General features: G+C 41.3%; 1 protein-coding gene across 1 annotated transcript in view; it reads right to left on the bottom strand.

The window, feature by feature from the left end:
• woc (without children) overlaps positions 1 to 13,868 on the bottom strand; it is a 176,648-nt gene that overhangs the window by 148,493 nt on the left and 14,287 nt on the right. The window contains exon 3 of the mRNA XM_067157257.2: positions 10,359 to 10,599. Within this exon, the coding sequence (XP_067013358.2) occupies positions 10,359 to 10,599 (241 nt within the window). The remainder of the gene's footprint in view (positions 1 to 10,358; positions 10,600 to 13,868) is intronic.

The following is a 13,868-nucleotide window of genomic DNA, read 5'->3' as shown; positions in this document are numbered from 1 at the left end:
CGCCGCATCATTTCAGTGGAGCTGGGTAGCGTTTCTTCAGTTCCTCGAGGTCCCGTTCCGTCTTCACTCGATGTTTCACATCACCAACGCGCACCATTATGACACCATCCATAGTCCACACTGAATTTAGTCCGAAATGGCTTACAGCACGTTTGAGAATGTCAGTACAGGTCTTAGTTAGGTCCTCCCGTATGGTTATACCACTATTCTTTAACAGCCTCTTTGATTTGAAGACTGCATTTCGGTAGGCGTATGAAACAAATTTCACAATGATGGGCCTGGTTTTGTTGTGACTTCTGGCACCAACTCTGTGCGAACGGTCGATCATCGCGGGATCAAGTGGAACATTGATCCGAGTGGCAATCTCCTGAATGCGCTTGTCCGTGTCTTCTCCTGAAGTTTCAGGTACTTCAAATATACGTAAACTGTTCCGACGTTGATAACTTTCCAGCTCATCTGTCCTATCGTCTAACTGCCGTTGAAGATCAGTTATTGCCTCGTCACGTTTGGTGAGTTCACATTTTAATTCTCTGATTACATCAGTATTAAAATCAATACTTTCTTTAAGTTTCTGTATGACCTTATCGGCCACTCTGTCTACAAGTTCGTCGAGGAGTGAACTGTTCTTAATGAGGTTATCCACCGTTAGTGACACCGTAGTATCTATAACCTCCCTGCTTACGCTGGTTTGCAAAGTGTCCGATCGGGTGCACTGATCATCGCAGGTCAAGATGTTGGCAGCGCTGTTCTGTGAATTTAGAGGACGGTTGATGCTCTTCACTTGTTCTCGCGTAGTTTCAGTAGTTGCCACATGAGAGCGTGGGCTGTCACTGTTTATGTCCTTGCCTTTAGAGAGTGGGGTGGCACTACTGCTCGCGGGCTGGGTGATACGGGCTTCAGCCGTCACTTGTTTACGTGAGTTACCCATTGTAATTCAAAAAACTTTTACAAATTACTTACGAATCACGATACCTTCTTCCAAGTGAAGTACTTATGCACACACACACACACACACAGAGAGAGAGAGAGAGATTTTTCTTTGAATGTATAACTATAAGAAAATAAAACTGGCTGTTTACACTAGTGGCTATAATTCTGGACACTTTTTGTTATAGGTTCGATTCAACCATATATCACAGAATAAATACTTTACTGAGAGCATATACCTTATTATCTTCAGTTGTTTATGACACCATACAACACTGTTAGTCGTTTATGACAACTTAGTAACGTGCATTGTTGGTTTTATTGCAATTTTACTCTCACTGTTATGTACCAATGTTGATGAGAAAAGAGTGGGAGCTCAGGTTTCCATCCCATTCCCATTATTGTCACATGGCAGGCCTACACTGCAGCTGACGTCATTGTCAGCAACATTCATGGATTAGTGAGTGACTGGTGTGCTTTAGCATGCTTCTTGCTGTGCTCTGAAGGAAGTCTTTCATTTGGAAATGAAATGGCGTATGACTTTTAGTAACAGGAGTGTCTGAGGACATGTTCGGCTCGCCAGGTGCAGGTCTTTTGACTTCATGCCCGTAGGCGACCTGCGTGTCATGATGAGGATGAAATTATGACCCAGACCCTGTGTCAGCGGAATTAACCAATAAGGGTTAAAATTCCCGACCCTGCTCGGAATCGAACCCGGGACCTGTGGGACCAAAGGCCAGCACGCTAACCATTTAGCCATGGAGCCGGACTTTTTCATTTTGCTTTGACTTAATGGGAGCAACTTATCATCATGCTTATGGGGTGGCAATGTAAGCTCATTGAAAATGCTCAGCTGTATTCAGTCTTGGACCACAATGTCGTACGTGAAGTGATTATCAAAGTAGCGAATTAACAATATCTGATGTGTATAAACCCCCTACCATCACCTGGCTTTCACAGGTAATACCAATTGCTCTCCATCCAGCTGTATATCCAGGTGATTTTAACGGCCGAATTCTGTGCCCCAGTATGGATCAACAATGCTCATACAAAAGGAGTCAATACTGTACAGCATTAAGGCGACACTCTGGAGATAAAAATCGATATTTTGGCGAAACTGTTTTTTATGACTGAAATTGAAACGATTGAGTTTCTTTTTTTCTTGTCATGAAGTTATTCTGCTGAATTCAAACAATTTATCACTATAATAATGCTTTGTTTGCCAACGGAAATTTTCCATTTAAATCCCATTTTCCTCCTATAATATTCTGCCAAATGTAACAAAATTTGTATGGTATATGTAACACAGCTATATTATGAAACTTGCGTATGGAATTTTTGGTCGCAGAATTTTTAAGTCCAAAATTTTAGAATGTAAAAATTACACAAACTTTAGTACGATATATCTCCTTATATAAATTATGTACAGAAAGATCGATACGTAGCGCTTTTAAAAGAAGTATTATCTACCTAATTACGAATTTACAGTAACATGTTAATTAAATTTCATGACAAAAATGGAATTAAAAATTTATTTTGGAAAAACTATTAATGTATATGAAAGAAATGTTCGTGATATCTCTACTTTTATGTAGGCGACATTCCCCACAAAGTTTCATGAAAAACCATGCATGAAGTAAAAATATATTTTTTATCTCCGGAATGTTGCCTTAAATGAAACAATGTACATCGTTAGTGGAACAATATGACCTACCCCCACTTATTGGCTGCCGTTTTGAGTCATATACCACCTCCAGAAGATAGAAAGAGCACCCTTGTTCGGGAATATCGGAAGATTGTTGACCTACACTGCCTGTTCTTACTGACATTCTGAACATCATACGAAACAGACTTAGATCCAGACACCCAGCCATTCTCACAGGAAAAGCTTTACACGATGATGGCTTCAATATAAGCCACTCATGAAAACAACAGTGGCTAGAAAGTTGACCCCACACAATGCAGGACTTTACCATGCTTGACAAGGAAACATACAGGATTCGATCAGCCACGTTCGGTTTGGTCCACTCTGAATCGCATCCGTACCAGCCATGGTAGATGTGCTGATGCTCTCTTCAAATGGGGGAAAATACAATCCCCAAGATGCGACTGTGGGGTTGAAACCCAATCTGTTCGGCACATAGTGATGGAGTGCATCAACAGAGCCTACATTGGAGACTTCTGTAACTTCCTGAACGCTACGCCAGAAGCTCTATATTACAGAAGCCACATGGACTTAATTTCGTAGTACTCAGATCTTTATTTTGTATTATGCTGTTATAATTTATATTTACTGATATGTACAGTATATGCCATAAAATAAATAAATAAATAAATAAATAAATAAATAAATAAATAAATAAATAAATAAATAAATAAATAAATAAATAAATAAATAAATTCATTTTGCTGTGTAAGTGACATTTCTTCAACTTGTTAGCTGTCCTTTCAGTGAAGAATGGCAGCTATGCCCAAGAAATGGACTGACTGGTCACCATCTAAATGCTACAGAGCTGTAACATTACGTGAGGAAGGGTATACATCTGAAGAGATTGCAGCAAGGTTGGGTGGTGGAGCTACAAGTCAGGTGTAAGGGAGGTGCGAGAATGTTATAAGATTACCCGGAGTACTAAAACTGCTCTTAGAACTGGACGAAAACTTGTGCTTTCTCCTCAAGATGAAAGAAGAATTTGCCGCCTTGCATTACAAGACTGTCGGTGTACTTCAAAACAGATTAAGGAAGTGCTGGAATAATCTGGAGTCACCATAACTGACAGAATTGTCTGAAGAAAATTGTGTGCAATGGTTTGCCAGTCAGGAGGCAAAAAAAAACTGGTCTTAATGCAAATCAAAGGGAGATATGCATAAAGTGGACTCTGGAACACAGAACATGGACTGATGTGGACTGGAGCAAGGTACTTTAAAGGGTTTTTTCTTTTTTCTATTTGCTTAACGTAGCACCAACGGACAGGACTTATGGCAAAGAAGGGACAGGAAAGGCCTAGGAATGGGAAGCAGCCGTGGCCTTAAGATACAGCCCCATCATTTGCCTGGTGTGAAAATGGGAAACCCACTATCTCCCGAATGCAAGCTCACAGCTGCACGCCCCTAACCGCATGGCCAACTCGCCCAGTGTACTTTAGAGTGATGAGACACGTTTCAATATTTGGGCGTGATGGTATTATTATTATTATTATTATTATTATTATTATTATTATCATCGTATGGCATTTACAAGCTTAATGTGTAAAAATATACAATGAACATATAAATCAAAATATAGAAGTAATTAAACTAGGATGTCCAGCTTCGACAACCAGTCCACTGCACTTGGTGTCAATTCATGCAGAGCCCGTAAACTGTCCTTAAATGCTGACAGTGGACAGCTCTCAACAACATGAAGCAATGTTTGCTCCTCAGCACCACACATACACGCAGCACTTTCACAATATCCCCACTTTTTCATCATATATCGGCACCTGCCGTGGTCTGTTCTGAAACGGTTGAGTTTTGACCACTCATGTTGAGGAAGATCGAAACCTGGCACTTTCTTCGTTGGGTCTTTAATCAGAAAGGCGTTGGTAGGTGGACATTGTTCCCATCGCTGTCTCCATTCTGCTGTTACACTGAATTTTTCACAGGAGTGTAGATTAGTACAGACAGGATTCTGGGATTTTAACCTCTCATCACAGGTGGATCTCGTAACGCATTGAACAAGAGTGAGTTCCTGTGTGCAAAGGTTTTCTTGAGCAACTGTACTTTCGCTGCTTTTCTCCTCAGATCTGGAGGAGCAATGTTTGCTAAAACGGGCAGCCACTGAGTAGGAGTGGACCTCACTGTACCAGTAACAACTCTCATATTTTCATTGAGCTGTACGTCAATCTTGCTCGAATGTACGATGTTTTCCCCCACACAGGAGCGCAGTACTCACCAGCCGAGTATACTAGAGAAAGTGAAGCAGTGCGAAGAGTGTTTGTATCTGCACCCCAGTTGCTGCCCACTAGTTTATACAGCAGATTTACTCTTGTACTCAGCTCCTTTGACAGATTCAAGCAATGCTGTTTGAACGACAAGGATCGATCCAGTGTGACACCCAGATATTGGGAGACTTCTGTTCCGTTAAAAACCACGTATAGCTTCCGGTTAGCTCCCATGTTATGTAAGTGGAATGCTGTTACTTCCGTTTTACTAGGATTTGGCTGAAGTCTCCATTTGTGAAAATAGTCACACATGGTAGCTAGATCCTCTGTAAGTACATCCTCACAGTGTGCTAAATCCGTACTCTGAGTAATTAAAGCTAGATCGTCTGCAAACTGTATCTTCTTTGAAGTTGTTCTTGGCAGGTCATGGATGTAAAGATTGAATAGAATAGGAGATAATACTGACCCTTGGGGTAAACCATTATTTAGAGATCTCCACCTGCTGTTTTCACGGCGAATCAACGGTTGGATAACATGTTGTTTAGTAAGCATGCTAGCTTCTGACAAGGGATGACTTGAACAAACTTGAGCAACAGTCCCTCTCTCCAGACCGTGTCATAGGCTGATGTAAGGTCGACAAAAGCTGCAGCAATCTTCAGTCTTTCCAGGAATCCTGCTTCAATCTGTGTTGTCAGTGTTAACACCTGATCACAACAACTACGATTCTTTCTGAAACCCCCTTGTTCAACTGGGATGACTCTATTGCTTCCTGTATACGGTTAAGTACCATTCTTTCGAGCATCTTGTAGATTACGCTAAGGAGTGAAATTGGTCGATAATGTAAAGCATCAGTTCTTTCCTTTCCTGGTTTCAAGACTGCAATTACTTTGGCTTGTTTTAACAACTTAGGTAATTTACCAGTTCATAGAATTTCACTGAAGAAGTTGACTAGCCAATGTTTTGTACCAGGGCTTATGGCCTTCAGAAACTCAGGATAAATTTCATCCAGACCAGTAGCTTTAACTTGGATAGAGCCTTGTCCAGTTCTTCAGTACTGAAGTCACAGGAATACTCCGAATGGAATGTCAACTGTGATCATCTCGTTCTTAGTTGCTTCTTAACACTCCTTGCGTGTACCTTATCCATCTTCGCTCTCGAGATTTGTGTCAGTCTGGAGGCAATGATGTTTGGGTTGATTGGCCAACTTCTGTGTTTCATGGTAGGGTCACTACCAAGTTTTCTTACGAGGTTCCAGGCTTTACGACTAGAGTGTGTGAAGTCCATCTCTGCTGTAGTTCTGTGCCACTTCTCTCTCCTAGATTTATTTAGAGCCCTTAGCTGTCGTTTTATTACGAGAGTTCTGGTATTCGGTGTAGAACTGATTACATTCTTCTGACCATCCTGGTATATACGTCTTACGATATCCCCAGGGAATGAACTTCCTAGCATTAGCTTTTATGTTGTTGACAAATCTACTGTAATTTTCTGGAACGGGTGGTATCCAATGTACAGTGTTATCAAGCCCTACTGCAAATTTATCCCACTTTGCTAGTCGAAAATTCCAACGAGGTTGTGGTACTGAAGACACTAGAGGGATCTCAGTGCCATAGTGAATAATAACTGGTCTGTGTTGACTGTGGGGAAAGGAACTGATGACCTTTCGTTGTCCCATGTGTTGATTCTGAGGAGTTGACTGTGACACTAAGCACAGGTCAGGACAATAATCTTTTTGCCATCTGCCAGAATGATTAGCTTCTGGACGAGTTGTAGGGAGTTTGCTTCAATCCAGTTATTTAGGTTGGATCCATTGTCATCTTCAAAAACTTTTAATGAACGACTGGACCAACTGACTTCTGGTGGTTTATAGACATTCACAACAGTAATGCCTGAGATTTCCACTGCCAGGACAAAGACATCTGTTGAGCTGTCTTCGTAAACAACTTTAAAATCAGTTAACTGGGATCTGATGTAAGTTGCAATCCCATAACGTTCAACATTGATTGCCCCAGTAAGATTGTAAGCACCTATTTTTCCTCTTCTGAAGAGATCTTCACTGTGACTGGTGTGTGTTTCCCGTAGTGCTATCAAATCCACGTTTTCCACCATAAGACGAGACAGATACCGACTCTTTGGTGGTGATATTGATTCGATATTTAAGTGACAAATGCAGAGATTGTTACCAAGACTGATTGGCATGTGTTCTGGCTGGTCCTGAAAAGGACTGTTAGTGGACATAGTACTTGCTATCATCTGCTTGATGCTGTGTAGCAGCGCCTTCGTGGAAGAATCAGCCGGTGTACTACCATTGCCCAGGGAACGCCTGAATGCCTTATCTAGCACTCTTCGGGGAGGCTCCTTCCGTGTTCCCCAGTGATGTTATAAATACGTGCATCGTTGACCTGGTGAAGATTTATTACCAGAATGCATAACCCCTACTATGAAACATCCAGTCAGTGTGATGGTGTGGGGATGCATGACAAGTCATGGTGTTGGTCGACTACATGCAATAAATGGTACGGTAAATGCCCAGATATCAGACTGAGACCTTGGAACAAAATCTGCTACCTTCAATCAATAATTTGTTTCCATATCAACGGAGACAGCGCTTCATTCAACAAGATGGTGCACCATGCCACACTGCAAAACTGAGCATGAAATGGTTGAAAGATCATTGCATTAATGTTTTGCCATGGTCAGGTAACACCCCTGACCTAAACCCAATCGAAAACTCGTGGGCCAGACTTGTTTCATGCCAAAATCCAAGGAATAAAATGGAACTTGTCGAAACCATCATCCAGGCTTGGTCCAAGGTCATAAGTATAGATGATCTTCAAAGGTTAGTTGGCTCCATGCCTTGCAGAATCAAAGCAGTAATAAAAAGGCAAGGGATTCCCCACAAAATACTGATTAACTGTTACGTTGCAGAACTGTTTTATACTGTGGAATTAATTAATTAATTATTGCCATTCTCACATAATGCCCGTGATGTTCTGTATTTCAAATTTGAACCTTACCAAACATCATCACATGCCACAATATTACTTATGCATTACATTAATTTGCTTATAACCCCAACACCAGCCAAGTAAATAGGATAACATAAAAATACATTGCATTGTGAAAAATGTCTAGAATCATGTCCAATAGTGTATATTGAGCGCAGTGCGCAGTATAAATCAAACTGCAACATCTTGAAAAGGTCAGTTTCTTACGATTATAGCTTGTTTTTTAATGTTCTCCGATCAACATTCATTCATTCATTCATTCATTCATTCATTCAATCAATCAATCACTACTGATCTGCATTTAGGGCAGTTGCCCAGGTGGCAGATTCCTTATCTGTTGTTTTCCTAGCCTTTTCTTGAACGACTGCAGAGAAATTGGAAATTTTTTTGAACATCTCCCTGGTAAGTTATTCCAATCCCTAACTCCCCTTCCTATAAACGAATATTTGCCCCAATCTGTCCTCTTGCATTCTAAATTTATCTTTATATTGTAATCTTCTCTACCTTTAAAGAACCACTCAAACTTATTCCTCTACAAATATAATTCCATGCCATCTCGGAACATACCACTTATGAAACAACGATTCAATACGGGCCTAAATATGAGAGTATTTACATGTAACATACAACTTAATCAAGCAGCACGTCCCCCCTTTCTCCCAAGTCTTCCCAGCCCAAACTTCGCAGCATTTTTGTAACGCTACTCTTTCGTCGGATGTCATCCCGAACAAATCGAGCTGCTTTTCTTTGAACTTTTTCCAGTTCTTGAATCAAGTAATCTTGCTGAGGGTCCCATACACTGGAACCATACTGTAGTTGGGGTCTTACCGGAGACGTATATGCCCTCTCCTTTACATCAAAGATGGTGCACCATGCCACACTGAAAAACTATTTTAACGGTTTTCGGAGATGCCGAGGTACCAGAATTTAGTAGCGCAGGAGTTTATTTATGTGCCAGTAAATCTACCAAAATGAGGCTGATGTATTTCAGCCCCTTCAAATAGCACCGGACTGAGCCAGGATCGAACCTGTCGAGCTGGAGTCAGAAGGCCAGCACCTCAACCGTCTGAGCCACTCACCCCAGCGATAATGATAATGAGGTAGGGAGAGTGTGAAACCCAGTGTCAGCACATAGCGTACTCCTGTCGAATAACACCAAGGGGTCTGCTCAAAGCTTTACGTTTCCATCCGACAGATGAATCACCATCAACAGTGTCGTATATCCTTACTCGATATGAGCACTGCAGAAAGGTTTGATGATGATGATGATAATAATAATAATAATAATATATGCTTTACGTCCCACTAACTACTGTTGCGGTTTTCGGAGATGCCGAGGTGCCAGAATTTAGTCCCGCAGGAGGTCTTTACGTGCCAGTAAATCTACCGACACGAGGCCGACGTATTTGAGCACCTTCAAATACCACCGGACTGAGCCAGGATCGAACCTGCCAACTTGGGGACAGAAGGCCAGCGCCTCATCCGTCTGAGCCACTCAGCCCGGCCAGAAAGGTTTGGAATTGGATCCTGGCTTCAGGCACGCAATATGGTGATTATAAATTGTATACCACCACCTCTCCTACCCTGCCCGCCAACATTTTGATGGTGAAATTTTTTAAGACCAACGGGACTCGAACCAGCTATACTCCGCACGGCTCTACTTCTAAATTGACGTTTTGTCAGATTTTGGCTCTGTCTGGTGGTTATGTGTTGAAGCATAGACATCCAACCAATCCCAATCTGCCATTCATATCGATTTATATTGGCAGAGCACGATCTCGAAACCCAGTTGCCAACTCTAATATTTACATTCGCCATGTGGTTAACCTATCTCGCTCAGCGTGTATGGTATTCGGTACGCTTTGCGATCTTTTGCATTTTCCTTCAGCAATTAATGTGTTTTTCATATAGCTGGAGGGTTCTAGTGACTGGGATCGGTGGAGTGTCGGTGGAGTGTTCCCTATGTAGGCCGTAACCTCCTTCCTGTTTCAGCCATTGGTGGTGAGTGATGTTTTAGTTCCTCATTCTCTTTTATTCTTAATAATATATTCTCTTATTAGTGTCAGATGATGTTAGTAAGTGTAGTTTTTGTGAATTTGTTTTCAATCCATATCCATTAGTTTTTCTGAGTAGAATATTACATTTTACAAGGGCTGTTTACCGCGCTCATATTGCATCAGCTGTTCTCGCGGGTGGAGCACGCTGGTAACAGAGGAAAGGCGATGCTCATTTGTTTTGCGAAACTTCAATTTAGAAGTAAGGCCGTGCAGACCATAACCACGGTGTCGGACCATACGGACTCGATGCCTTAACTATCATGGCCACCAGACGGGCTTCCATTGCGCTCTCTTCCCACAATAATCTATAACAGAGTTGTTTCTATTGTGTGTTCCTACTCATTTCCTATCTTCCTATATATGATTTGACTTCTCCATAAAAGTTTACTATCTGGATCACTGTTCTAAACGTAAGAAAGGTAGCAAGTATTTATCTAAAGAGTACTCACCAAGACAGCTTTCATTGCAGAAGTCCATTGTCTCCCATGACAGGTTACACTCGTCCCCTGTGACAGTTGAACGGCACTCGGCACATTTCCTCGCAAACGATCGTCCAAATTCCGTTCCATCGTTGATGGCAGTTTTCTCTGCTCTCGAACTAACATCTTTCTGGTATAAAGTGTAGCATTCTTCAGCACAGAGGTACCGGGCCTTACCACTCAAATATAACTGGAATTTGCAAGTACGAACCTGCAAGAAGAAAAATTAAACGTAAACATTACTTCAGAGGACTTGGTTATTTATGTATGAACTTATCTACAGATTTTGAATTAAAATTTAACATGAGTATTGCCAATGACACTGGTCAGTAAAATGGAGCCAAAATACATTTACCTCGCAAGGCTAATGATCAAGTTATTGGTTTTACCTCTCAATAATTACTTTTACGATTTTTGGAGATGCTAAGGTACCACAAGAACTACAGGAGTTCTTATATGTGCTGATAAATTTACAGATATGAGGTGGAGTATTTGAAAACTATTTCAAATTGGAGGGATACAGGAATGTGCATGAGAATGAAAGCACAAGGTTGGGGAACCAGTCAGTATTCATGTCTAGAGAAGCCATTCTTTATCATCAAACAACCTCCCCCTTGTTTTTCTCTCCGCCTGATAACTTAGATTTATAACCATTCAGAGAGCTACTCACCTTCTATCCTTTTATTTTTTACAATTTGCTTTACGACGCACCAACAGATAGGTCTTATAGCAAAGATGGGGTAGGCAAGGGTTAAGAATAGGAAGAAAGTGACTGTAGCCTTAATTATGATCCCAACATTTGCCTGGTGTGAAAGTGGGGAACCACGTAAAACCATCTTCAGGGCTGTCAAGGGTGGGGGGTTCAAACCCCACTATCTCCCGAATGCAAGCTGATAGCTACATGACCCAAACTGCAGCCACTTGCTACGTTCTTCTAGCTTACAGATATTAAACCAGAAACTGAAATGTTTGGATCCATCAGGTTTATTTTCTCGTGTGAAATTACAGCAATGAGATCAGAATTGGAGTTTTCACAACAGGATTTAGCCCCAGTACATAAGGCACGCGTAATACAGAAGTGGCTTACGACCAACGTCCCGGACTTCATCTCCGCCTCTGAATCAACGCTGTATAGTGGAGATATTGAGCTTCTGGAGCATTTTGGATATCTCACCCGGGACCTGCCAACTTTATGCCATGCAATAACTACAATACAATTTTTGTAATTGCCCCAATCCATAGAAAAAGCTAGTACAAACCAATTACCAAGTGTGCAGTACACTAACAATGACTCTTGTCTCACATCATGCTTCGGGAATGTGCTGTCATCTAGGAGCGAAAGTACAGTCAGTTCAAAGTTGGGACAATATTTAAGGCACGACTGGGCCGTCGGCAGCAGCCGCTACTTGTTTCCGAGAATATGTTTTTCTCCAGTAGTTCCTCTTAAAGTCTGTAGGCTCTGTAGAGATGTTGCTGTTGACTGATAAAGCCAATCTTACATGAAACATGCGGCCACGCAATTCACATCTAAAGGTGGGTGGAGGACGTGGTTGGATCTGATGTAGTTTCCGTTTTTTATGGGTTTCAATTTCTTGTCTGCGATGTGCCTGCTCAAACAGTGAGATACTTTCTACAGCAGCTTTGCGCCAAAGAACACAGTTTTGTGAAGTTATTGCCCAGGTGTTAGCATTTATGTTGGTGCTATTCATAGTCTTCTTAAGCGGGTCTTTATAACGTTTCAAAGGAGCGCCTTGAGGCCTTTTGCCATGACCAATCCCAACATAGAGAAGTTGTTTAGGCAGTCTCCTATCATTCATATGCTGGATGTGACCAACTCATCTAAGCTGATGAGTGATGATGAAGGCTTCTATGCTGTTCAAGTGCACCTTGTCAAGAACAGTTGCACTGCTTGTGTAGTCATCCCATTTGATATTCATGATGAATCTAAGTTTCTGCTGATGGAAGCGTTCCAGTTTCTTTATGTCACGACGATAAAGTGTCCAGGTTTCACATCCATAGAGTAATGTTGGTATGACTACAGCTTGGTACACCATTCGTTTGGTATACATTTTGAGATCCTTATTCAAGACAACTCGGTGGGAGATGCGGCCGTAAGCTGAATGGGCAGAGCGTATTCTATTTTCCACACCCTTTTCTGAGTTGCATTGTGTAGTTAGAATACTACCAAGGTAGGTGAATTGGTCTACTTGTTCAAAAGGTGTTCCTGCTATGGTGACATATAGTTCAGGGACAGTACCACCTGGTGCTGGCTGCGCAAGCACTTTAGTCTTATGGGTGTTGATGATCAGATCAAATCGTTGATAAGCTTCCTTAAAACAGTCGATGGATGTTTGAAGCTCCTCAGGTGTATGGGCAGGTGTTGCATTGTCATCAGCATATTGAAGCTCCATTATCCAAGTATTATGAGTCAATCTCTGAGAATGGAGCCTGGTTTGGTTGAACAGTCCGCCATCATAGCGAAACTTTATTACCACACCTACACGGTCGATAGCAGAAGTACGACTGAGTAATATGGAGTGAAAAGGACCCAAGATGACATATGGAGCAGAAACAAGGACAACACCATCCAGTGAGGAAAGCAGGACCCAGGGAGTAAAAATGTTTTTTAGAAGCATGCTCGGAAAGGTGAAAGACCATATAAGGAACACACAGATACGGGAAAGGTTGGGGATAGAGATGTTTTCTTATATAAATGATACGAGTAAAGAACTGGAATCACAGATAAGGCTATTTGTGGATGATGTTATACTGTATAGAGTAGTAAATGAGTTGCAGGATCGTGAGCAACTGCAGGGGGTCTTAAACAATGTTGTGAAATGAATAGTAGACGATGATATGAGTGGGATGAAAAATCAAGTTGTGTTTCACCAAGAGGAAACATCCCCTCAGTTTTAAATATTGTGTTGATGGGGTGATAGTACCTCACGGGGATCACTGTATGTACCGAAGTGTTAATATAAGGAATGATCTTCATTGGGGTAATCATATTAACAAGGTTGTTAAGAAAAGTTCACAGTTATGAGGGTGTTTAGGGGTTGTAGTAAGGATGTAAAGGAGAGGGCATATAAGTCTCTGGTAGAACCGCAGTTAGAGTACAGCTCCAGAGTACGGGACCCTCACCACTACTTGATACAAGAACTGGAAAAAATTCAAAGGAAAGCAGCATGATTTGTTCTGGGTGATTTCCAACAAAGGAGTAGTATTATAAAAATGTTCATAAAAGGAAAGAAAAATTCCACCTAATCAATCCTTTTATGAAGATTGGTAAATGTCAATACGGAAAATGAAATTCATAAATCAAGATTATAAAAATGTTGCATACTTAGTGCTGCGAGAAAGATGCTCGACTATGTAGTACGTTACAAGTAATATATGACATGTTTAGACCATACTGTCAACTTTGAACAATTTAAAGATAATAACATGTTCTTTAAACTATGTGGTAGAGTTGGCATTGAA

The sequence above is a fragment of the Anabrus simplex genome, chromosome 13 (assembly GCF_040414725.1).
Source record: "Anabrus simplex isolate iqAnaSimp1 chromosome 13, ASM4041472v1, whole genome shotgun sequence".
Taxonomy (NCBI): domain Eukaryota; kingdom Metazoa; phylum Arthropoda; class Insecta; order Orthoptera; family Tettigoniidae; genus Anabrus; species Anabrus simplex.
This window is presented reverse-complemented; position numbering and strand designations above follow the sequence as displayed.